The 22,743-nt window shown below is 46.1% G+C and overlaps 2 protein-coding genes and 1 long non-coding RNA gene across 8 annotated transcripts; 1 reads left to right on the top strand and 2 right to left on the bottom strand.

The window, feature by feature from the left end:
• Positions 1-454: 454 nt before the first annotated feature.
• LOC123129007 (uncharacterized) lies at positions 455-7,388 on the top strand. 5 transcript variants are annotated; one of them, XM_044549139.1, is made up of 9 exons: positions 455-787; positions 1,819-2,023; positions 2,118-2,186; positions 2,326-2,610; positions 2,700-2,882; positions 3,305-3,487; positions 4,425-4,853; positions 4,927-5,019; positions 5,096-7,388. In XM_044549139.1, the coding sequence occupies exons 2-9, from the start codon at positions 1,825-1,827 to the stop codon at positions 5,728-5,730; spliced, it is 2,076 nt and encodes a 691-aa protein (XP_044405074.1). In that variant the 5' UTR covers positions 455-787; positions 1,819-1,824; the 3' UTR covers positions 5,731-7,388. The 5 variants fall into 5 exon arrangements, 4 of the variants coding, with proteins under 4 accessions (XP_044405074.1, XP_044405073.1, XP_044405076.1 ...); XM_044549138.1 differs by having other exon boundaries at positions 459-787; positions 1,816-2,023; XR_006463564.1 differs by lacking the exon at positions 455-787 and having other exon boundaries at positions 1,273-2,023; positions 5,096-6,031; positions 6,118-7,388.
• Positions 847-13,395, bottom strand: LOC123129009 (uncharacterized). Of its 2 annotated transcripts, XR_006463566.1 has the most exons (6): positions 13,116-13,395; positions 12,650-12,953; positions 12,400-12,562; positions 10,964-11,085; positions 10,737-10,848; positions 847-1,273 (listed from the first exon to the last, which is right to left on the bottom strand). It is a non-coding gene; the product is annotated as an uncharacterized lncRNA (long non-coding RNA). The 2 variants fall into 2 exon arrangements; XR_006463565.1 differs by having other exon boundaries at positions 12,650-13,393.
• Positions 13,396-16,952: 3,557 nt separating this feature from the next.
• LOC123131355 (heavy metal-associated isoprenylated plant protein 3) lies at positions 16,953-19,169 on the bottom strand. Its single transcript, XM_044551047.1, has 5 exons — positions 19,012-19,169; positions 18,527-18,881; positions 18,055-18,365; positions 17,847-17,943; positions 16,953-17,670 (listed from the first exon to the last, which is right to left on the bottom strand). Exons 1-5 carry the CDS (start codon positions 19,018-19,020, stop codon positions 17,315-17,317), a joined length of 1,128 nt encoding a protein of 375 aa, XP_044406982.1. The 5' UTR covers positions 19,021-19,169; the 3' UTR covers positions 16,953-17,314.
• Between the last annotated feature and the right edge of the window lie 3,574 nt (positions 19,170-22,743).

Here is a 22,743-nt window from a genome sequence, read left to right as displayed (position 1 = left end):
GAAATGTGTGAACATTTTTAAAATGTTGATACAATTCTTCTGAATGGTGGAAACATTTTCTAAAGGTAGAGCAAACATTTCTTTTACACTGCATTTACATTTTTAAATGCGCGTCAATTATGTTAAGAAAAAATAACTAAATTATTTGTTCATAATATATGTATTTAGTACTCCATCTATAACGTCAGCATGATGATACCATGTGGTAAGTGGGCCGGCCCATTACCCGTTCGCTGCAGGCGAATCTTGCATTTGCGTCACTAGGGGCGATACATAGTCGCTGCCCATCAAAAATGGAGCAATTATTTGACGAGTACCCCTTCTGGGCTTCCAATGGGCAACCTGGGGAGCAGGTGGCCCAGCACGCCACGTGCTGCCCCCTCTCACAGCTGCGCCACATGTCATCTCTTCTCTACTACTCCTAATGGACGAGTTGGTTGAATAGTCCCCCACTTTCGTCTGGTTTTTTTTCAACCGGTTTTTTCCGTCCCATCACCCCCACACCAACCCACCGAGAACCCCGCCCACGCAGGATCGGCCTGCCGTAGAACCTCATACCCCGCACCAGATCTCGCCGCCTGAGTCCATTTGGATCTCCGCCTGAGTCCATCTGGATCTCGCATCTCGCCGCCCGACTCCATCTGGATCTGCATAGTCCACAGCGCCGCCGTCGCGGAACCACTCGACAGCACCGCCGCCACGGAACCACTGGACAACGCCGCCGCCGCGGAACCACGACAGCGACATAGGAGTTCCCGTGGGCGACTCTGTACGGATTCAACCCCAGGTATGAACACCCAGGCTTTGTTTGTTATGCATACGTGTACAGATCAGAACATATACAACTGTCCACAAATGTAATACATGATAACTTGGGAGGAACATATACAACTTTCGGTTACTCTATACATGACAGGCAGAGCCAACTATTACAATCATCCTTTGGTTAATTACCGAACCGGTCCACAACAGTAAGTGCAATGGTTGTAGTCAAAAACAATGGGCGAACTGGGCCAAGCATCTAAAGGTCCTTTGGTTAGAGCAGGTCTACCCTTTCAGCCACAGCAAGTACTTGGATATTCATTACTTCTCCATATTCACCCAGAAGGATACTCTCAAAGATCCATACCTGGTTAATAGCATAGTGTTGGGCTTCACATGACAAAAGGAAAAATAATTACCTCCCCGATTGTACCATCCTCAAAGTCAGCATTGAAGGATTCAGAAATATTGCCGAACGTCATACCCTCCAAGACATCATAATTATATGGACCTGGAATAAACCAAACGAATAAAAGGATGAAAGCAAACAAAAACTAAATCAAGCCATGCCATAATTCATTTTGCACCTATGGTACACATGAAATTAACCGACATATCTATTGCTATTTTGTTACAACAGAAACTGATTCTCAACTCAAATGTAGTGCAAATAAAAATAGATCTTGTGTAATACAGTTATGTGCTTGATAACAAAAATACAACGTAAATGATTAACATAATACGGGAGGTCAGAGCTGGCATGTGCAGTCGTGGTAGTCATTTTTCCTGTTAACAGGCTCCAATACTCAGACCAAGCAACCCCGATCATGTTTATAACCAGCAAATTCAGTTTTCAAATAAATATTTCTGAGCAAAGTCTGTTGGACATGTCTTTCTATTTTCAGTTGTATAGCAAAGCTACCCTTATGGACTGAGTTCCTGTAGCATGGGAACGGGCGTTTAGTACTGTTGGTATTTCACGTTATCTGCTTGCAGAGTCAGTTTACAAGTTTTTGCGGGATGCCTGAGTCTGTTGGACATGTCTTTTTTTAGTAGTTACCTATGGGGACTCCACACAGCAAGCCAACGGAACAGACGACATCATCGCCGATACCTCCAGGTATATGTTCACCAAGTCAAACACCATCCCAGGAAACTGAATGTGTTGCAGGCCCGAGAGAGGGGACAAGTGTTGACGACTCTAACGAACGGATTATACCCGTAGCCGACGTTGTTGACATAATGTACCCACGTAGTCCAGGTATCAGGCTTAATTTTATCCTTTTTATGTGAAAAATCATACCTAACAGACTTGGGCACAACCAATTCTGATGTATCAACATCGTGACTTGTAGGAGTCCATATTACTCCCTACGAACGGATGATACTTCAGACCGATGGCGATAGCACATGTGATACTCCAGGTATATATCTACCTCCATGTATATGTTCAGCTACATATTTTGTTATACATGTCAAACACCATGTGCCGAAAGGTTACACCATGTGCCTACAACTTTGCCTTATTTCGGTCCTGTATATTGTTATGTTTACATGATGCAGACAACCCTCCAATCTCATGCCTATATAATGTAGATTCGTTGCCGGCTCTCAGTAATCTAACAAAAGAACTAGCTAGCATGACAAGTGACATTTGGGAAGAGAGGCCTCAGAATGTCCCACGCCATCCTCTCAGTGATATCACTAATGCAGATCAACCATCCTCTATGGACCTTCATGAAAAAAGAGAGCTAATGAAAGCTCGGAGGCGAGCTGCTTATAGAAAGAAAAAAGAGAAGGCTACCGTCAAGCAACAAGATGAAAAACTGTCTGCCCTTACGATATCAGGTAAGAATGCTTCATGGGAAGGCACTGCGATGATATTATATATACTCCCCCCATTCCACAATATAATGTTAACATCAAATCACATGCAGATATGCAAAATGTTCCCATGTTACCTCTCGGTGATATCACTAAGGTGTGTCAACCAACCTCGGTGGACCTTGACGAGAAAAAAGAGCTAACAAATGCTCGAAGGCGAGCGGGTTATCGAAAGAAAAAAGAGGAGGCAGGCAGCAAGCAACAAGATGAAAATCTGCCTGCGATTACGAAATCAGGTAAGGATGTTTTATGTTTCAGCAATACGATGACCATATGTATACTTTCCGAGTGAAGGATGTAGGCGACGTATGTCTCCTCACCCCAACCCCACGAATAATTGACCGAACAATAGTTGACCACTGTGTTGTGCATACAATTCCTGATCATTTAGGTTCAATTCGATATAGGTCAGACATACAGACATACGACTTTTGAGTCCATATACACTTCATGTATGGACACGGAGGGGTTATATAAAAAATAAACCCTAGATAGAGAAGTGGCTTCAACCAGACCTGTTACCTCTCGGTGAACAATGAAGACCCTAAACCCTCCGTGCATATATGCAAAATGTTCTGTTGTTACCTCAATGGGATGCCAACCCAACTACATCCAGCTATACATCGTTGTTTAACCAGACCCTAAACCCTCCATGCAGTTATGCTAAATGTTCCCCAATTACCTCTCGGTGATATCACTAATGTGTGCCAACCATCCTCGATGGACCTTGACGAGAAAAAGGAGCAAATAAAGGCTCGGAGGAGAGCTGCTTATCGAAAGAAAAAAGAGGAGGCAGCCAGCAAGCAACTAGATGAAAATCAGCCTGCCCTTACGATATTGGGTAAGAACGTTTTATGTTTCATCAATATGTTTCAGCACTGGGATTATATTACATACCCGCTCGGTTTCATAATATATGGTTACTATGTTTTCATGAAACTGAACCATTTGAATCTTTGTCCAACATTCTAAAATAATGAATCTAAAAATGTGATTTGTAATTATTATTTTTTGCTTTTAGTATTCAAATTTTAATAAGATCCCCTGAATTACAGTGTGTAAAAAAATAAAAACAAGAAGTAGAAATAAAACTACATGACACACCTTACAGACAGGGCTCTCAACGGTTTCACAACCCTCGAAGCACCAGAACGCTTCAAATCATGGGAGCTTAGTATCTCTATAGATACAACAGATAAAACAAACTTTGTATTGTCGATATTGATATTTGTTGAGATTCTGCTACCTTGCAAAATGTTGAACAATGAAGTTCTGATTATGTCTTCACACTGCTGTAAAGAACACAAGGGTGACTTAACAGACGAGCAAAGTGAGCAGAGAAACGCGCGGAGGCGAGCAAATTATCGAAAAAAAGTGGGTGACGGAACGATCGATCTTGAAGAAAAAAAATCAGAAATTGCGAGAATGGCGCGTGCAACACCCAAAAACCATGAGTGAGGATGAAAGGGGGGAATCAAGTGAAAAAAGAAAGGCAAAGTATGCTGCAAAAAAAAAACACCCCGTGTGCGGAATCGATCGCTATGCCACGTCCAGACCTAACTAGCTCATTGTCCAACCCTCACACACATTGTCCGACTCTCACGCTTTCAGCCATCACGCCACAATCCGACAGTGAACAAATAGATCATGCTCCTTCAGTCAATGCGGCCCCCACATACATCCGAAACACCGAAACCGATGGTAGTTATCCTATGAACCATCATCTTTCATCATGTAATCATTCATGACATATAAATAATCGTTCGATAATGTTGTAGGTGCATACCTAAGCAGAACCTTTGGTGATGGTGCTGTAGATGGCGACCTCATCGAAATCAATGAGCACCTACAAAATGCCGACCAGCAAACCAGTGATCCGGTAACAAAGGCGGATAATGGAGCGGACGAGCAGAGTCATGAGTCCAAAGCTCGGCGTGGGACGAGAGAGCGAGCTTGCAAGGGAAGTATGGCGACGAAGACGCGTCAGGTGAAAATTGGGAAGCAAAAAACATGTTCGAAGGTACCACATGGTGAGAGGAATGCTCTACGCGACCGGCGTAATGAAAGGTTTGCAGGTAGGGTGATGACACCAACCGTCAGGTCCATCTCCATACCGGAAATGAACTCAACTGGACAACCTACCGTACTGGAAGCACACGGTGCCTCGACCCCATCTAGCACGCCGGAGTACACGATTAGAAGTGAAGGTAACACTCCCATCCTTACTCTCTTGCGTTCCTTGAGACTGAACCCTCATTTATTGGTTTCGCACCTGAGCAGACGACATGGACGCTTACCTTAGTCGTCTCATGAATGATAATGTCAACCCTGACATCCTCTTTGACGATGAGTATTACCTTTTTTCTGGTGAAGGTATGTACACAGTACACCCACTGGAGCAACATCCACCCGTTGGAAATATCACACTAATTATAAACATTGTTTGCAGGCTCAGATGTTGATGACATGGAGCACGACGAATTGGAAGACTCAAGTCAAAATACATATGTCGACCATGATCCATTGGACTATGTCTACTCAAACCTCCCGGACCACACACACATCCTGAAGCACGCCGCAAATTGCCATCACTGCAAGGCCAAGAAGTTTGTGTCCGAGGCCCCGGGATTCTGTTGTCGCAGTGGGCAGATCCAGCTGAAGCAACCGGATCCCATCCCAGAGCTAATGAGGCTTTGGTCTAGCATGGATGCGGACTCAAGGCATTTTCGGGAGAACATACGGTTCTTCAACGGCCACTTCTCCTTCACAACCCTCGGCGTCAGCCTTGATGAAAGCTACACAAACATGAAGTCTGGGGTGTACACGTTCCGTGCGCACGGCACCATCTACCACAACGTTCATTCCTTTGGGCCAACATCACGTCCAGATCATCTACAGCTGTACTTCTACGACGATGACCCGGGCCTAACCCATCGCAAGGCTGCCACCGAGCAATTAGACCAGGATGTTGTCAGAAAGTTAGTGGACATACTCAGGGAAAACCCGTACTCCCAGCAGTTTAGGAGTTTGGGTGCGCACAGGGACAACCTCGACGATTATAGGATAGACCTCAACACTGACTAGAGACTAGACCAACGGAAGTATAATAGACCTCTGTCATCTGAGGTCGCTGCAATTTGGGTGGAGGGCACTGACCTAGCGAAGAGGTTCGATCGTAAGATTACACTTTGCGGGAATGACAACCAGAGGCACACTATACATGTGACGGCTGGCTCGTATGACCCGCTCTCTTACCCACTCTTCTACCCAAGAGGGGAGCTCGGTTGGCACCCGAAACTTCCTAAACGTGATGTCCCTTGGCCGGTTGTGCAACAACCAAGAGGTAGACGTGATGATGATGATGATGATGATGATGATGATGCAGGTAAGCCTCATGCGTGTTCTGTCGTTTAGAGGAATTGTATACTTCTCATATGAATCCTAATGTGCGCGTTACTCATCCATGTGCAGAGGGGAATAGCAGGTTATACGTCTCGGTGAGAGACTACTACTGTTACATGCTCCAGACACGACCTGGGATATTCAATCCCATACTCTGTGGAGCACGATTGCTCCAACAATGGGGGGTGGACATGTACATCAAGATTGAGAGTTGTAGGTTGAAATGGTACAGGAAGAATCAGACAAAGATCTGTGCCGACCTGTATAAAGGAGTTGTTGATGCAATTACATCCGGGGAGACTCGCGCAAGCGCTATTGGGGTAAGGATAGTGCTCCCTGGAACATACCCAGGTGGCGACCGCGACATGAAGCGGAGGCATATGGATGCCTTGGCAATTGTCCATACCTACGGGAAGCCTGACATCTTCCTGACCATGACCTGCAACCCTAACTGGGAAGAGATAACGAATGAGTTGTTTCCTGGTCAGACAGCGCAAGACCGGCCTGATCTTGTTGCTCGTGTGTTCCATGGCAAGCTAGAGGCTATGAAAGAGATGTTGTTCAAGAAGAATATCCTGGGTGTGGTTGTCGCACATGTATACGTAGTCGAGTTCCAGAAGAGGGGCCTCCCCACGCACACTTTTTGTTGATCATGGATTCTGCCTATAAGCTTGTCGTTCCGGAGCAGTACGACCGAGTCATTTCTGCCGAGCTCCCAGACAAGCAGAAGTATCCTGAACTCCATGCCTTGGTGGTGAAACATATGATGCACGGACCATGCGGTGTTCTCAATCCCAAAAATGTGTGCATGCAACAGAATGAGTGCAAGTGCAGATACCCGCGGCCGTTCAATGAAAACACGGCACAGGGTAAGGACTCATACCCTGTTTATCGTCGTCGAGATAATGGTCGGCAGGCTAAGGTCCGGGGTAAAATGTTGGACAACAGATGGGTTGTTCCGTATAACCCTTACCTTCTGCGGATGTTCAATTGCCACATCAACGTTGAGGTTTGCTCCAGCATAAAGGCCGTCAAATACCTTTACAAGTACATATACAAGGGCCATGATAGGGCTTCTTTCAGCATCGACCAGCCCGACGCCGATGGTAACATTGATGAGATCAAAAGATACGTAGACGCGAGGTGGGTTACTCCTCCAGAGGCGATGTGGAGGATATTTGGCTTCCCCTTGTGTGCCAATGAGCCGCCTGTCCTACAGTTGCCTCTTCATCTCCCGAATATGCACAGGGTGGCATTCAATGAGCAAGCTCACTTGACCGACGTAGTCGCCTCTGAGAAAGCTTCCAAATCCATGTTGACAGAGTATTTCAAAGCTAACCAAGACCACCCATGGGCTAGAAATATATTGTACAAGGATTTTCCCGGAAGGTTCACATGGCAGAAGGGTAAGAAGTATTGGAAAGAGCGGGTGGAGCGTTTTCAGATAGGTCGAATTGTGTCTGCCAATCCTGCCGAGGGGGAGCGATACTATCTGCGTGTGCTACTAAACCATGTTGCTGGCAAAACATCATATGAGGACCTGCTCACCGTGGACGGTAGGCTATGCAGGAGCTTTAGAGAGGCTGCCGAAAGGTTGGGACTCATCGAGGCAGATAACACGCTCGACGACTGTCTCACCGAGGCAGAGCAGTGGGCGATGCCATGTTCGCTCAGGAGGCTCTTCGCAACAATTTTGGTGCACTGTGAGCCAGGCGACATGCGTGGTTTATGGGATAGGCACTTCGAGCATATGTATGATGACTATCGGCGATCACACACGTGCCCGATTGAGGTGGAACAAATGGTGTTGCTTGACATTAGGGGTATGTTGCAGTCCATGGGCAAAGACATAGCTGATTTCGCTCTTCCATGCATTGACGACTCGTTCGACCCAACCGAGGGCGAGGCCAGAGAAGTGATCGAGGAATCCAACGTCGATTTTGACATCAATGACACTAAATTGGCTTCGTCGCTAAACTCAGAGCAGAGGGCTGCATATGACGAGATACTAGCTTCTGTTGAACGCGGTGATGGGGGTGTGTTCTTTGTTGATGGCCCGGGAGGTACAGGGAAGACATTCCTGTACAGGGCGCTGCTCGCCAAGGTTCGAAGCGAGGGAAACATCGCTATCGCTACCACGACGTCAGGCGTCGCCGCTTCTATCATGCCTGGAGGCAGGACTGCCCACTCGAGGTTCAAGATCCCATTGAGCTGCGACGATGGCGCCTCATGAACCTTCACGAAGCAGAGTGGTACCGCCAAGCTACTGAGGATGGCCTCATTGATACTATGGGATGAGGCCACCATGACTAAGCGACAGGCGGTTGAGGCACTGGACAACAGCATGCGCGACATCATGGGAAGACGGGACCGACCCTTTGGAGGAAAAACTGTTGTGTTTGGCGGGGACTTCAGGCAGGTGCTTCCGGTCGTCAGGAGGGGGTCCCGGGGTCAGATAATCGATGCAACCCTCCGAAGTTCACACCTCTGGAAGGGTATGCGCCAGCTAAGGCTCATCACCAACATGAGGGCTCATAATGACACCTGGTTTGCGGACTACTTGCTAAGGGTAGGCAATGGCACCGAGGAAGTTGACGATCAAGGAAACATATGACTCCCTGAAGATATTTGTGTGTCGTCTACAGGCGAGGGTGACGACCTGGAGAAGCTGATTGACCATGTGTTTCCGAGACTAGATGACAACATGTCCGATCCGAATTACATGACTTCACGCGCAATCCTCTCCACCACGAACGACAACGTCGACAAGATAAACATACGCATGGTAGAGCGTTTTCGGGGAGAAGAAGTAATCTACCATAGCTTTGACAGTGCAGAAGACGACCCGTATGGCTACTACGCTCCCGAGTTCCTAAATGGATTGACTCCGAACGGTCTGCCACCGCATGCACTCAAACTGAAGCTCAACTGCCCAGTCATACTTCTCCGGAACATTGATCCGGCTAATGGTCTGTGTAACGGGACGAGGCTTGTGGTGCGAGGTTTCGAGAGGAATGCCATCGACGCAGTAATCGTGATCGGACAACACACAGGTAGGAGGGTATTCCTTCCTCGAATACCCCTATGCCCGTCTGACAACGACATGTTTCCATTCAAGTTCAAGAGGAAGCAATTTCCTGTAAGACTTAGCTTTGCTATGACGATTAACAAGGCTCAAGGCCAGACGATTCCGATTGTTGGTGTGTACCTACCTAATCCGGTGTTTTCTCATGGTCAACTGTATGTTGCATTGTCTCGAGCCACCGCAAAGAGAAATATAAAGATCCTCATTGAGAAGGAGAAGGAGAAGGAGAATGCCAAGAAGAAAAGCGGTAAATCTAAGAAGCGAAAAAGACCTGCCTTGTCCTTACAGACCGCGATGAAGAACATCGTCTATAAGGAAGTCCTTACGGGCTGAAGTCCCCTCTTAAATATGTGAGAGGATTTACTCTTATGCTACAGGTAATTTGGTGCTCTTTGCTGTCTTTGTACATATCTCAATCTTTCGATGTTTGCAAAACTTTATTATGTTTATAGTACAAGGCAAGTATTAATAATATTGCCTCGGAGTTGTGACTTTGCAAGTTGCCAAATTTTGTTGTATGTGACATTATTTTTTGTTATGCTGGTTTGCTTATGTATATTATTCTTTTGTTGTTTTGTAATCAATCATCTACTACATCTAAACTCGGCTTTGTTTTTCTTCACAAATATTGCACACTGCCTTGGTCACTTCGTCATTGTAAAACTAGACTCCACTCAAGTGTTCTACAATATAGAAATATTTATGATGCGGCCTCAAAGCGGCCACAAAACTGGACCACCATACAATATATCAAAACTATATCTATATATTATTTATCATAGGTGGAGGTCCCTGTATAGTCTCTTATTTCCCTGCATGTTGCAGCAGTCTTTGTATGTGACATTATTTTTCGTTTTGCTGGTTTGCTTATGTGTATTATTCTTTTGTTGTTTTGTAATCATTCATGTACTACATCTAAACTCGGATTTGTTTTCCTGCACACTGCCTTGGTCACTTCGTCATTGTAAAATTAGACTCCACTCAAGTGTTCTACATTACAGAAATATTTATGATGCAGCCCCAAAGCGGCCACAAAACTGGACCACCACACAATATGAAAACTATATCTTTATTATATTATTTCTCATAGGTGGAGGTCCCTGTATAGTCTCTTATTTCCCCGTTAGTTGAATTTTATAATGCTGGCTTTTCAATACATACATAAACAGCCATGTTGTGTTGCAGGTTTGGCGCAAGGAAACGACTGTTATTAGTTGCGAGGTCCAACGGCGGTGATCGGATTCGGATGACTTGAGCAAAGCTGTGAAAATTCATATGTACCAAACAATATGTCCAGATGCTTGGCTATTCACCAAGAACGCAGACTGTATGCTTAATTATTTTTGTGATCTTTGTGGGTCTATGCCTACAAACTACAACCTGAGCCACTTCATAGCTCATAAATCATTATTACTAGAATATAACAAAAATATTCTAAACCACCTTCTGGCCTGCCAAGTGAAACAACTATTTAAACTTTTATCGGCTCATAAATCATAGCGAGCAGACCATCACGAACCTATAATTGATGAGAATGGTAGTAAGGGGCACAACACAGCTTATCAAGCAATGTTGTTGTTAGTAGAAGAGTTTATATTAGTACCTTCCAGTTTCTTCACATAGAGTTCCTTGGCGGCCAACATCGTAATGCTGATCTCAGTCCAACTTCCACAATAGGAGGTTTGCCTTGTTCAGACTGGAAATGGCCCAAGAATCTGCATCTCAAAAAAACACAACATATAAATCTTGTGTGTAATAATATTAGACCAATGTCTCTCTACTCCTAAGGTTTTGTCAGAGTGATATTTTTGCACACATAAATCAACTTACACATTTATAGCATCCTGCTTCTCAGGATCTGTGTAAGCATTATTGTATTAATGCTGAAGGGTTCAAAGGAACTCCTGGGATTGGGTTGCTGCCTTCCACTGCCCTCTTTGCTCACTGAAGATCTGTCGCATGTTTCAATGGAGAAGTTAGACTGATCATTCAAAATACAAAGTTGGATGTATGTTGACTATTGAACAATGCCTACCAACATGACTCAAATCATTTTGAAAGAAAGATGTTCAAGATTAAAACAGCAAACACGTAAAATGAGAATTAACTATAGGTTTTTTCTCAAAAACTATAATCAGTAAGAAATGCATGTTAATTTAGTCACAAAAATTTCAGATGCAAACACTCTGAGATAAATTTTCATAACACTCAACATGCTTGGGTGACAGATGCCCTCGACCTATTATCGTCATCTACTACTAAACAAGTTTCTAAAGGGCAAAGCCGCGTGTACGAATTGATTTAGGAAGTTCATTTAATCATAGGAGGACCTGTGAGAGCAAACGTCTCATATTAGGTATCAACTGTACTGGTGCGCTGACCTTTGCTAAAATGACAAGCATGACAGACTGACCCATGATACTAGCCAGCAATTGCTCTTTCAGATTCCTATTTTCAGCTGATAGGTGGCCCTAATGTTTATTTGAATTAAACATTTGGCCAAATCGCCAAACACAACATTAGGGTAAGACAAATAAACATGTTATTTGAGCAACACAATGATAAATATTGTGAGACTTCATATACTAATTATCAAAGGTTCCAATAATCAACATGGGTGGATGTTATACACGGTTCAGCGTGCTGCAGTGCTGATTTGGCACATAAACAAGGCTTTTTCTTTCTCGAATACACTTAAACAAGACTTGGTGTTACTACTTTTTATTTCTTTAGTCAGTTTTGGGGTTGTCTTCTAAAAGATATAAATGGAAGACCAGGTAAACTTTGCAACAGCCAGTACAGCCTTATACGAGGCTAGCTATCGGCTATCATAACTGTTCTATTTCACAACTATCATGCTGTTTGAACATCTCAGTACCTTTTAGATACTTATTATTACATTGGAGTATTATGCCAATGGAATTTGATGGAAGCGATGGCACCGTAATAGCGCCATCAACACAATGCATGTATTACGATATGATCAAATCAGACATTATATAAGCATAGTAGTCCCCACATATGTTATTCAATAAAAAAATATAAATATCAGTACAACAATTATGGGAAAAAACATGCTTGAGTAGCTCTCTAGAAATACTAGGGTTGATGCAATGAAAGCCTATTTAAGTCAATCTGGTGTTTAAAAGGATGCTTGAATTCAATGAAGTACATCTAACATTGACATTGCAGTTTTATGCAAGGTGAGTAAAAGAACGGCAGCAGCTTCCTCAAAGAAGTACATCTAACATTGACAACTGATTTACCTTTGCAAACTACTCAAGAAGGGCAGCAGCTTCCTCCTCCACAGCTATGCGGGACTCAAGCACATCCCAGTTAGGCCAAAACCACCTCTTGATTAGCATTATGGATTCAACTGCATTGATGGATTCAGAGTACTACTGCCGGCACTCCCTGTTTCTTGGCTTGCTGAAGAAAGAAAGCAACCAACCAACAAATTCAGATCAGGGGCTCGCAAGCAAGCAAGAAGGCCAAGAGAGCAAAGGAGGGGCTTACCATCAGCTATGCGGGAGCCGGGCGAGGTAGCGCTTTCTGAGACGGTCGATGGAGATGCCGAGGTCGCCAGGCGCGGGGGGCGTTCCGGTTTCTTGGCCTGCTAAAGCAGCGGGACAAGCGACGTCGAGTGGCCGGCCGGCGGCAGCAGTGGGGACGTGGACGAGTGGTCGGACACGCCGATGGCTGAGGCAGCGGCGCCCTCGCTGCACGTCGCTCGGCGCACGCCGTGCCGCAGAGCTTCGAGCTGTCGTCGCTCCTTGCGGAGGGTGGCGGCGTCGGGGAGCAGTCGTCGCCCTGGCCGTGCCTGTGAGACCGGGTCACGGCGCCGCAGCACACCAGGGAAGAGGAAACCACATCAGGGAAGGAACATGTGGAAGAAGAAGAGGAGAGGGGGCGCATCAAGCAAGGGGAGTGGCGTATCGGAGTTGCTCCGCTTGCAGATCGAGCCGCCCCGCATCGGATCGACCTGCGACCTCGCCGGAGAGGAGCACCGCCACGGGTCCGACCGAAATGGTACCGGATCGAGCACGCACGCCCAGGTCAGGAAGCTTGCAGCGTCCGCCTCCGTCAGTCGCGCCGCACACAGCTTGTCGTAGCCCCAAGCCCCGCCAATTCATGAGACCGATTCGGTGGTCGGCGGGCGGAGTCGCGCGGTTGCGGGATCGTCGATGCGCGCGGCGATGTGGCGGGGGGGAGCCGGGGAGGGGAGAGGGCGAGAGGTGGTCAGTGAGTGGATAGGAGAGGAGAGAGTGCTGGGGATAAGGTTCATTTTTTATATATTTAGTTTTTTTTAGGTGGGGGTAAGCTTGGGTGCTGGTTGGGCCGTGGTGGATAGCTTATTTGGGCCTTTGATGGCAAATTTTGCTCAACAAAAAAACATAGATATTTAAAGTATATATTTACCTCAGAAAAACAATAAAAGTGTATATATATATATATTAAACATGGTTCATAAAAATAAATGTTTTTATACTTATTACATATATTGAGGGTATGACAAAAAAAATGAGAGACGAAAACGAATATACTTGGTTTATGTTGGTTTGCTTGCATGTTTTTATCTTTTGTTGGAAAATTTTGCATAGCCTATATAAATAATTTAAAAAAATCAGATGAATACTTATTTATATATGAACATTATAGTTCGTTGTTTTCCCTGAATTGTTGTGTTAGTAAAATGATTTAAGCAACATAATTTTCTAATAATATCAAAAAGGTTTATCTTTTTTACAAACAAAATAGTTGTGTTAGTTTCACTTTTATTTTTATTATATATTATCTTTGATTATATGATGAAGTAGAAAATATCATTTATATTTCATCATAGACATAATTTTCTAATTCATATGTATAATGGTTTATTAATATTTATATCTAATTGTTACTGCCACTTGTATGTTATTTACATTAGTTATTCATTCCGATTAACATGCCGGGCTATTATTGGTATCTAGCAGTCGCCAATGCCAAAAAACGTCAGATTCAAGTATTGCAAAAATGGAATTCAATTATTAAATAATTGTGTTTGTGTTATATTGTTTCTATGTGTGAAATTTAACATGTAACTCTTGCAAACTATTTCAAGAGCCCGTGGCAACGCACGGTCATTCTATTAGTGTGCTTAGGTTTCGGGTTTTGGGTTTTTTCAGGGTTCCTTGCATGAAGTACACCATGTAAAAAGCACTGTTGTGCTTCCACATGAATCGCAGATGTACTTCTTGAAAGTGAAAATGCATAGTTGCTGAAGCACAACAGTCCTTCCCGAGAAGTGAATAGAACAAGTGTACTTCCCAAAAAAAGCGAAAAGCACAACTGTTCTTCCCGGTCTCCTTTTTTTTATTTTCTTGGTTTTTTTCAGTTTTTATTTTTCCCAATTTCCTTTTTTTGGTTGTAGGTTTTTCAGGTTTTCTCAGTGAAAGAAGTTTGTTCAAATCATTTAATTTTTGAAAATCTCAATGCGAGAAACCCTACAGTGAAAACAGGTCATGATTTGGACGCACGGCTCGATAGATATAACATTTTTAAAAAATGATTCTACGCAAAAAAAATCATAAAATTCACAGGTTGTGACAAGTGTCGTACATAGTGTGCCGTTTGTCACCACCAGAGAAGGTGCAAGTGACATTTACAAAGAGTATCCTTTAACTAGTGATTTCACAAACAAAAAAAGGCAAGCAAAGTGGATAACTACCTGAATCCTCCTAGAAGGATTGCACGGAGTGTATCCAGGTCACGAGAAGCCCACTCGCAAACTGAGGCCCGTGGAAGAAGAGAGATCGTTAGTTTTCTCTTCCTTTTCTAATATTTTCATTTTCCACGGGGAGTTTCTTCACTTTTCAGTGATTGATTAGTACAAGAGGCTCGAAAATATTGACACCAATAATTAGAGACTCGAGAAGTGGAGATGTCCAGTAAAATAAAAGGAGACACAGCAAACCACCACCACCAACTAGTAAAACAAACTGTGTGTAGTACTCCTACGTAGTAGTTGTTGCTGTATCAGCTTCCAATCATTTTACTGCTCCCTCCTCCAGTTGAAAAGAATCCAACCAGTTGTCGAGAGAAAGAAGATGGTGCCAAAAGGTACGTACGTAGTAGTCTTTGCGCATCGCCCGCCGCAGCAGCCTTGCTCTGAATCTGTGGCGGTACATCTGCAAAGGCATAGCAGGCCCACGCTTCTCCCTCTTTTGCTCTGCGGTCCAAGGGCCGGAAGCCGCTTTCCTCTGGCCCATGTAAGAAAGCAGGCTCACACTGTAGCACTCCGTGCAAACTCCAGTGCTACAGTGTGGTCTAGTACTGCGCAGAACATGCAAGACGGACAATTTTCTTTTCAGCAGAAAAAAAGAAAAGAAAAGAGAGGGTTTTTTTTTTTGCGGATCAAAAAAGAAGAGTTGCTGCAGCATGCAGTGCAGTGCACACCTCGCTCACATGCCAGATTGCCAGTGATCCCCACGACCTGACGATGTACATGTTGGCCTCAGTGAAGCCCAATTGACGAGAATTCTCTTTCTTCAATTCTTTTTTTTACAGGGAATTCACTTCATTTTTCAGTGATCGGAAGAAGAGAAAAAGAAGCACGAGACTACCAATCCCTTCTGAAAAAGAGGCTCGAAAGCTGCAATAATAGTAATTCTAGATGTGAAATTGGAGTATGGACCTGGAGCTCCTGTGATGGTAGATGAGTATGGACCTGGAGGCTGGAGCTAGGTAGCATTTCAAGAGAATCCATCCAATTGAACTGGTGCTGGAGACAAAGAAGAGGTGCCAAAAAGGAGTCTTTGGAGAGCCAGCAGCCTTCTTTTCTTCAGACTGCAGTTCTGAGATGGTGCAGTGCATCCTCTTTTCTCTGGGAGGCCCAACACCAACACCACACCACTCTCTGCAGCTGCAGACCCGACTGCTAGTAGTGCTTGCTGGGTACCAATGCTGCGGCATGCATGCATGCACACCTCACTCACTAACAAAGTAACAATGCGAGTCATCTCCACTACACTACCTGACGATCTGCGATAACGCAATCATGCTGGCTGGGCTCAGTACAGTGCCTCCCAACCAGGAACCAGCCAACATCACACGATGTGGATTCTGAGGTGCAAATACAGGAGGTCTAAATCGACGGCCACCCAGGCCGGACAGCTCACCAAGATCACATACATAATGTAGTACTACAATCATATTTTTTTCTTTTCAATCGAGACCATAGAGCCTTAGAGAGAATAACTACAGAACACAATGTTCCATCAGCATAGATCATAATGCAGTACCATCCATGATCCATCCATCACAAGAGCTTCAGAACACGTACAAATTCCAGGAACACGACACGCAATTCTCCGGTCCAAATGCACGCGAGAGAGAAAGTGGTAGGAGTGGGGTGCCCAAAAGTAGCCTTTGCGCGTCACCCACGCAGCCTTGTTCTGGACTTGTGATGCCACGCGCATCTCCTGCAGATGCAGCAGCAGCCAGCAGGTCCTCTCGCTGTTCCCTCTTTTGCTCTCCCGTCCAAACGACACAAGCCGCTTTCCTCTGGCCCCAAACCAGCACCCACCCACACAACCACTCTGCGCAAACTCGAGCACTGCCAGTGTGCTCCAGTACTCTCTGCTCTCGCACAACAGGCAAAACGGACAAACCATTTCTTATCTGAAGAAGCAAAACAGACAAACCATTTCTTATCTGAAGAAGCAAAAGATAGATGCTGCAGGAGCATTGATCGTAATGCAGCAGTACCTCCAACCAGGAACCAACCAAGACGACACGGTTTTGAGGTAGTACATTTCACGGAGATCATACATAATGATGTGCCATCATGGATCATAATGCGGTACCATCCATCACATCACATCACATCGCAAGAACTTCAGAACATCTACATGCTTCAGCAGTTCACCCCAAAATCGATCGATCGCGGCAGCCAGCCAACGGTTCCCATCAACAAGCCATCATCATCAAATTGCCAAACATGGCCAAGAATCTGGTAAGAAGAACTTGCATGCACATTGCGCTCCCATCCCACCCAAAAAAACATTGTAATGAACCAACGACTGAATTCTACGTCGATCTCTCCGGTAGCCTGTACCAAATTCAGGTTTCGCCCAAACCTCCTATCTATCTACTATCTGTCTGTCAGTCCGCCGGTCACCACCGAGCACCGCCGAGGGTCACTCACATGACGGCGCAGGCGTTGGGGTTCTCATCGCTGAGGAGGAACTCGGTGGCCTGCATCGCCTGCTGGTCGTAGAAGGCCGTCTTCCACAGCTGCAGCTCCGCCGCCAGTGCCTTCTCCGCCGCCTCCTTGCACTGCTTCCCGTCGCCCCCCTGCTGCTGCTGCTGCTGCTGCGGCTTCCCGTCCTTGTTGCACCCGTCCTTCTCCTTGTCCTTGTTGTCCCCTTTGCCGGGCGCCACCACGTCCACCGGGCGGCGCAGCTTCTTGCGGAGCTTCTCCGGCAGGGCCTTGGCGTCCATGGTGCCCGTCACCGTCACCTGGTTCTTGGCCGGGTCCATCTTCACCTGCTCCACGCCTGCAACACACAATGTAGGTTCCCAATTAGAGGTCTGCGTGCTCGGCGATGCGAATGCGCAGGTACAGGGAATTCAGTCGAGCAGCTAGCGTGCATGCGCTGTGTCCGTCTCTTGAAGAAAAAATGTGGCGTGCATGCGGGATGGGGCAGGTGGAGGAGACGCAGTGCGTGCGTACCTTTGATCTTGAAGAGCTTGCAGCGGATGCGGTGCATGCAGCCGTCGCAGTGGAGGCCGGCGGAGCCGATCTTGAGCACCACCGTCACGATCACCGGCTGCCATCAAACCAAATCGAGAATTCAGTCGAGCAGAGCAATGTCATCATCAGCATACGCATACCATTACAAAGTGGCAAGAAGGATGGATAGGATCAACGAAGGACGCACCACGGCAGGCTTCTTGTTGTCCTTGCCGCCCTTCCCCTTCCCGGCATTGCCGCCGCCGCACTTGTCGTCCTGCTCCTTCTTCTCCTCCTCCTTCTTGCCCTCGCCGTCGGCGCACTTGTTCTTGTCCCCGCCACCGTCGCCGCACTTGTCCTTGTCCCCGCCACCGCCTCCGCCCTTATTGTCCTTGCCGCCGACGAGCTCGACCTTCTTCCTGGTCTTGGAAGCGACGCGGGCCTGCAGCTTCTTGGGGTCGAAGCGGCCGACGACGGTCATGGAGCCCTTGTCCACCTCCATGGCCACGCCCTCCACCCCTGCATGGCCGACAGACACGCGCAGTTACCCACCGGGCCGATCATCGCCAGAAAATTAAGGGAGAAATCATGCACGGGCATGCGCGGAGAACACAGAACAGTGCACGCGCCGCGCCGCGCACGCGTGACAGAGAGGGGAGAGGAGAGGATCGTGCTCGTACCTGGGAAGCGGCGGACGGAGGCGCGGATGCGGTGCGCGCAGCCGTCGCAGTGCATGTCGACCTTGAGCACGGCGGTGACCACGGGGAGGGGGGGCGGCGCCTTCTTCTCCTTGTCCTTGCCGCCCTTGTCGTCCTTGCCGCCGCAGCCCTTGTCCTTGTCCTTGTCCGCCTTGTCGTCCTTGCACCCGCCGCCGCCCTTGTCCTTGTCCTTGTCGTCGGCGGGCTTGTCCTTGGGCTGGCCCTCGCAGCCGCTCCCGGCGTCGGCCTCGGGCTTCTCCTCGTGCTGGCCCCCGCCGCATCCTCCTCCTCCTTCGCCTCCACCACCACCACCCCCGCCGCCGCTGCGCTTCTTCTTCTGCAGCCGCGAGACGAGAGACGAGACACGGAGACAAGGACGGTCAGAGCGGCGGAAAAAAGGAACGGGCCGGAGGCGATTCGATCGAGCAGATGGGCGTCGACGAGGTGGTGGTCAAGCATGTACGTACCTTGCCCATGGCCGGCGCGCGCGCGTGTCCGGCCGGCCCTCCTCCGATCGATGGAGAACCTTCCTGCTCTGCCGCTGCGGCTGCGATGGGAGGGGAGGGAGGGGTTGGGTTGGGGTTTTAGCCAGAGAGAGGGAGGGGGGCTAGCTGGCTATAGGCACGCCTGCGTACCAACTCGCCCGAGGTGGCAATGGCATCCTCCTGCCGTCTGTTCGTACCCATCAGATCACCGGTGGAATGCCAGTGGAATCTACCGCCTCCTTTTTGACCCCACCGGCCAGCCACGCGGCACGGCACGGCACCGGGAAAAGCCGCTGCGACGGCGTGTGGCGTGGCTGTCACCGTCAGTGGGTTCCCAGTTACCGTGTGGCAGGATGGACAGTGTGCGTGCGTGCGTACGTGGCGGCCGTGGATGGCCGTGCGGCGCGGCAGGATCGCCGTGCTGCGACACGGCCAACGGGATGATGATCAATGAGGAATTGATGGATGGATTGATGTCGTCCCACGTTTCAAATTATTCGTCGCAAAAATGGATGTATCTAAAACTAAAATACATCTAGATACATTCATACCTGCGATAAATAATTCGGAACTAAAATACATCTAGATACATCCATTTCTAAATATAAGTCTTTGTAGAGATTTTATTATGAACCCCATACGGATGTATATAGATGCATTTTAAGTGTAGATTCATTCATTTTGCTTCATATGTAGTCTACCTAGTGTAATCTCTACAAAAACTTATACACCCTCTGTCCCAAAATATAAAAACGTTTTTAATACTACACTAATGTAAAAAAACGTTCTTATATTATTGATTTGTTTTTACACTGACAAAGCACTCCTATCGCATATGGCATGAAAATTGTCAAGCACACTTACCACACTACTAACAGGGACATCGACAAAAAAACACAGAATTTTAAAAATTCTACTAACTAATTTATTTCAAAATGTGGCGGCGTAACGCGGCGGCCGGCCGTGGACGGACGCCGTGCGGTGCGGCGCGGCAGGATCGGCGTGCGGTGCACGGGCAAGGCGAGATGATTAATGCTGGATTGATGGATGGAGTGATATGTGTCGAGTGCGTCCGTCTATACGGCCGGCCGGAAGCCTCAAGCCTGGCAATGGCATTGAGATGGATCGGCCGGTCTGTTCGCGTGGCGCGTGCTTTGGCAGGTGCTGGCTGTGGCCTATACTCCTGGTACGGCCGTCGCCCATCTCGCAGTCTCCTCTGCGCGCTGCGCCTTCCCGTACGTACGTACGCACGGCGCATACACCTGTCACCCCACGGCCCCTCCTCCTCTGTTGTGATTCGTGACTCTAGCAGCGCAGCCCTGCGCTGGTAGTGGGCTTTGGCTTTACCAAGGGGCAAGGGCAGCGATCCACGACCGTGGTCCGGTTCGAGCAAGACCAGGACACGTCCACCGGCCACGGAAACCGCAACCTGTTCCGTTTTCACTGCTCACACCTCATTATCGCTCCACTATTTACCTTCTTGATTGATCGAAACGAAGACGATCAAGGTCAGCAAGATACTTAGACCAACTCTAATCAGGCGACGCGTGCTTCGTCCGCATTTTGTTTGTTTGGGTCCGGCCGGCAACTTCAACCCACACGCGCAACGGTCAATCGGCTCGGCCTTAGGCATCAGGCGGTGAGCAGCGGCGGCGACGGTGGCACCACATGGTCGCCGACCGCAGAGAGGGCGAGGGCCTTCGCCCACCTCGCCTTGTAGTCTGCCTCCTCTGCCTTGCGCCGCTCCTCCTCGATGGAGGTCTTCATGGCCGCCCGCCTGGTAGGCAGCCTCCTCCTCCTTCTCCTCCGGCATTTTTACTATATACATGAAGAACAAAAAGGTAAATTTGTCATCAAAGAAGACTAAGAAAACCGTATCTGTATTGTTTAAGCCATGGTAGATTTGCCATTGTGATTCATGCATAGTGCGAAAAAATAAAAAAAAGGTAAAAGGTGTATCCTAATAAATAATTGCCATAGTCTGTTTCAATTTCCTCGGATTTTAAAAAATATGAATGTGTCATGGTGCGAAAAATAACCCTTCCATTCTATGAGGAAAATTGCCATGGTTCAAAAACAATGTTGCCATGATAGAAAACGAAAAATAATATTCCATGGATTTTTAGTAAATTTTCCATGGCTTAAACAAAAAGAAATTATCCATGGTACATGAAAATTAAATTTGCCATGGTCCTTGAAGTAAATTTTGCCATGATCTAGTTTTCTTTTTGCAATGGACCAAAAGAATAATTCGTGGCAAATTTCATCTGTAGATCGTGGCAAAAATGCGGATTAAACTTTTATGGCATTTTCACTATATGCATGAAGAACAAAAAAGTAATTTTCCATCATAGAAAACAAAAAAAAAGTGTGTCATGTATTGTTTAGTAGAAATTGCCATGGTACATGAAGTAAAGTTGCTATGGCAATAAATCAAGTTCCCATGGTTTAAAAGAAAAAACAAATCCTTGTGATTAGACGCACCATTTGTACACACACAAAAATGCAAAAGATATTTTGTAGATAAAAACTTCTTACATCTGCCATCTGACTATTCCAAAAATGTTTCAATTTTGCTACGATGTACGAGGGACAGTTTTTCCAAAATTTGACATATGATCAGTACACACATATGAGCATGCCACGGTAATAACATGTCCTAGGGACCAAGTTTTCATAAATTTTTCCATTTTACTGTTACAGAATTTGTCTTTTCTTTTGTTTGTCATGATGTAATAAACAAATTTGACTTTGTTTGTGGGGGCACATTGTTAGCTAAAACTCCTCGTATGTCCACAACAATAACATCAAAAGTTGGAGGCCTTCTAGATTTTTTTTGGTAGAAAATGTTACCATGGCATGCTCATTGACACACTTTGTACAAAAAAACTGCAATAATAAAAAATAAAACATGAGCATGAAAAATTGCCATTTTGTTATACCAAAACTCGCATGCATGGTAATATTTTGCCATGGTATTACATGACAATTTTTTTCGAAAATGATAATCTATGGTGCAAGGTAAACTTAGAGCAGGTTTGTTTACGTAAATTTTGGGAATTTGAGTTATAAGATACATGGCAAATTGGTGAGTAAACAGTACTTTCTTGAATTTTCCCGTGTCATTTGTCAAAACAATTGCCATGTGACTTTACAAGAAATTACCATTTGACAAAGAATACAATTTTATCTAAATGAAAATTACCATGTTTCAGCACACACAATTTTTTTTGAATTTTGCCATATGATTTCTCTAGAAGTTGCCATGTCATTCGACGAAAGTGCCAGGTTAGCATTTACTGTTACTTATGCCATGGAACAACAAACTAAAAATTCAAAAAAAATGTTATTCCTAAAAATGCTCGCACTTTTGCCATGGGGAAATTTGGTACATGGAAAAAATATTGGACATAAAAAAATTGTGCCATGACAGAGGTGCCAACGGCCTTGGAGCCATGCCTACAAGGTCACCATCCGGGACCTTGCGTAGCTTTTTAGTTTTTTTAATTTTCAGCTGAACTCATCCGTTTTGCATGTAATATAATGAACTTGCTTAACTCTTGTTCAGTTTTCATAATTTTTGTGTGCTTGTTTATTATCCATTTGAATTGTGGGAGTGATTCCTGCTATGTTCGGTCCCGCTAGCGTTGTCTGCGGATGTCAAGCGCGTCCGTTTTGATGGACCGTGTTGGACATACCCTTACCATATATATA

Source organism: Triticum aestivum, chromosome 6A (assembly GCF_018294505.1).
Source record: "Triticum aestivum cultivar Chinese Spring chromosome 6A, IWGSC CS RefSeq v2.1, whole genome shotgun sequence".
NCBI lineage: Eukaryota > Viridiplantae > Streptophyta > Magnoliopsida > Poales > Poaceae > Triticum > Triticum aestivum.
The sequence above is the reverse complement of the archived record's forward strand: the minus strand, read 5'-3'. Positions and strand labels throughout refer to the sequence as shown.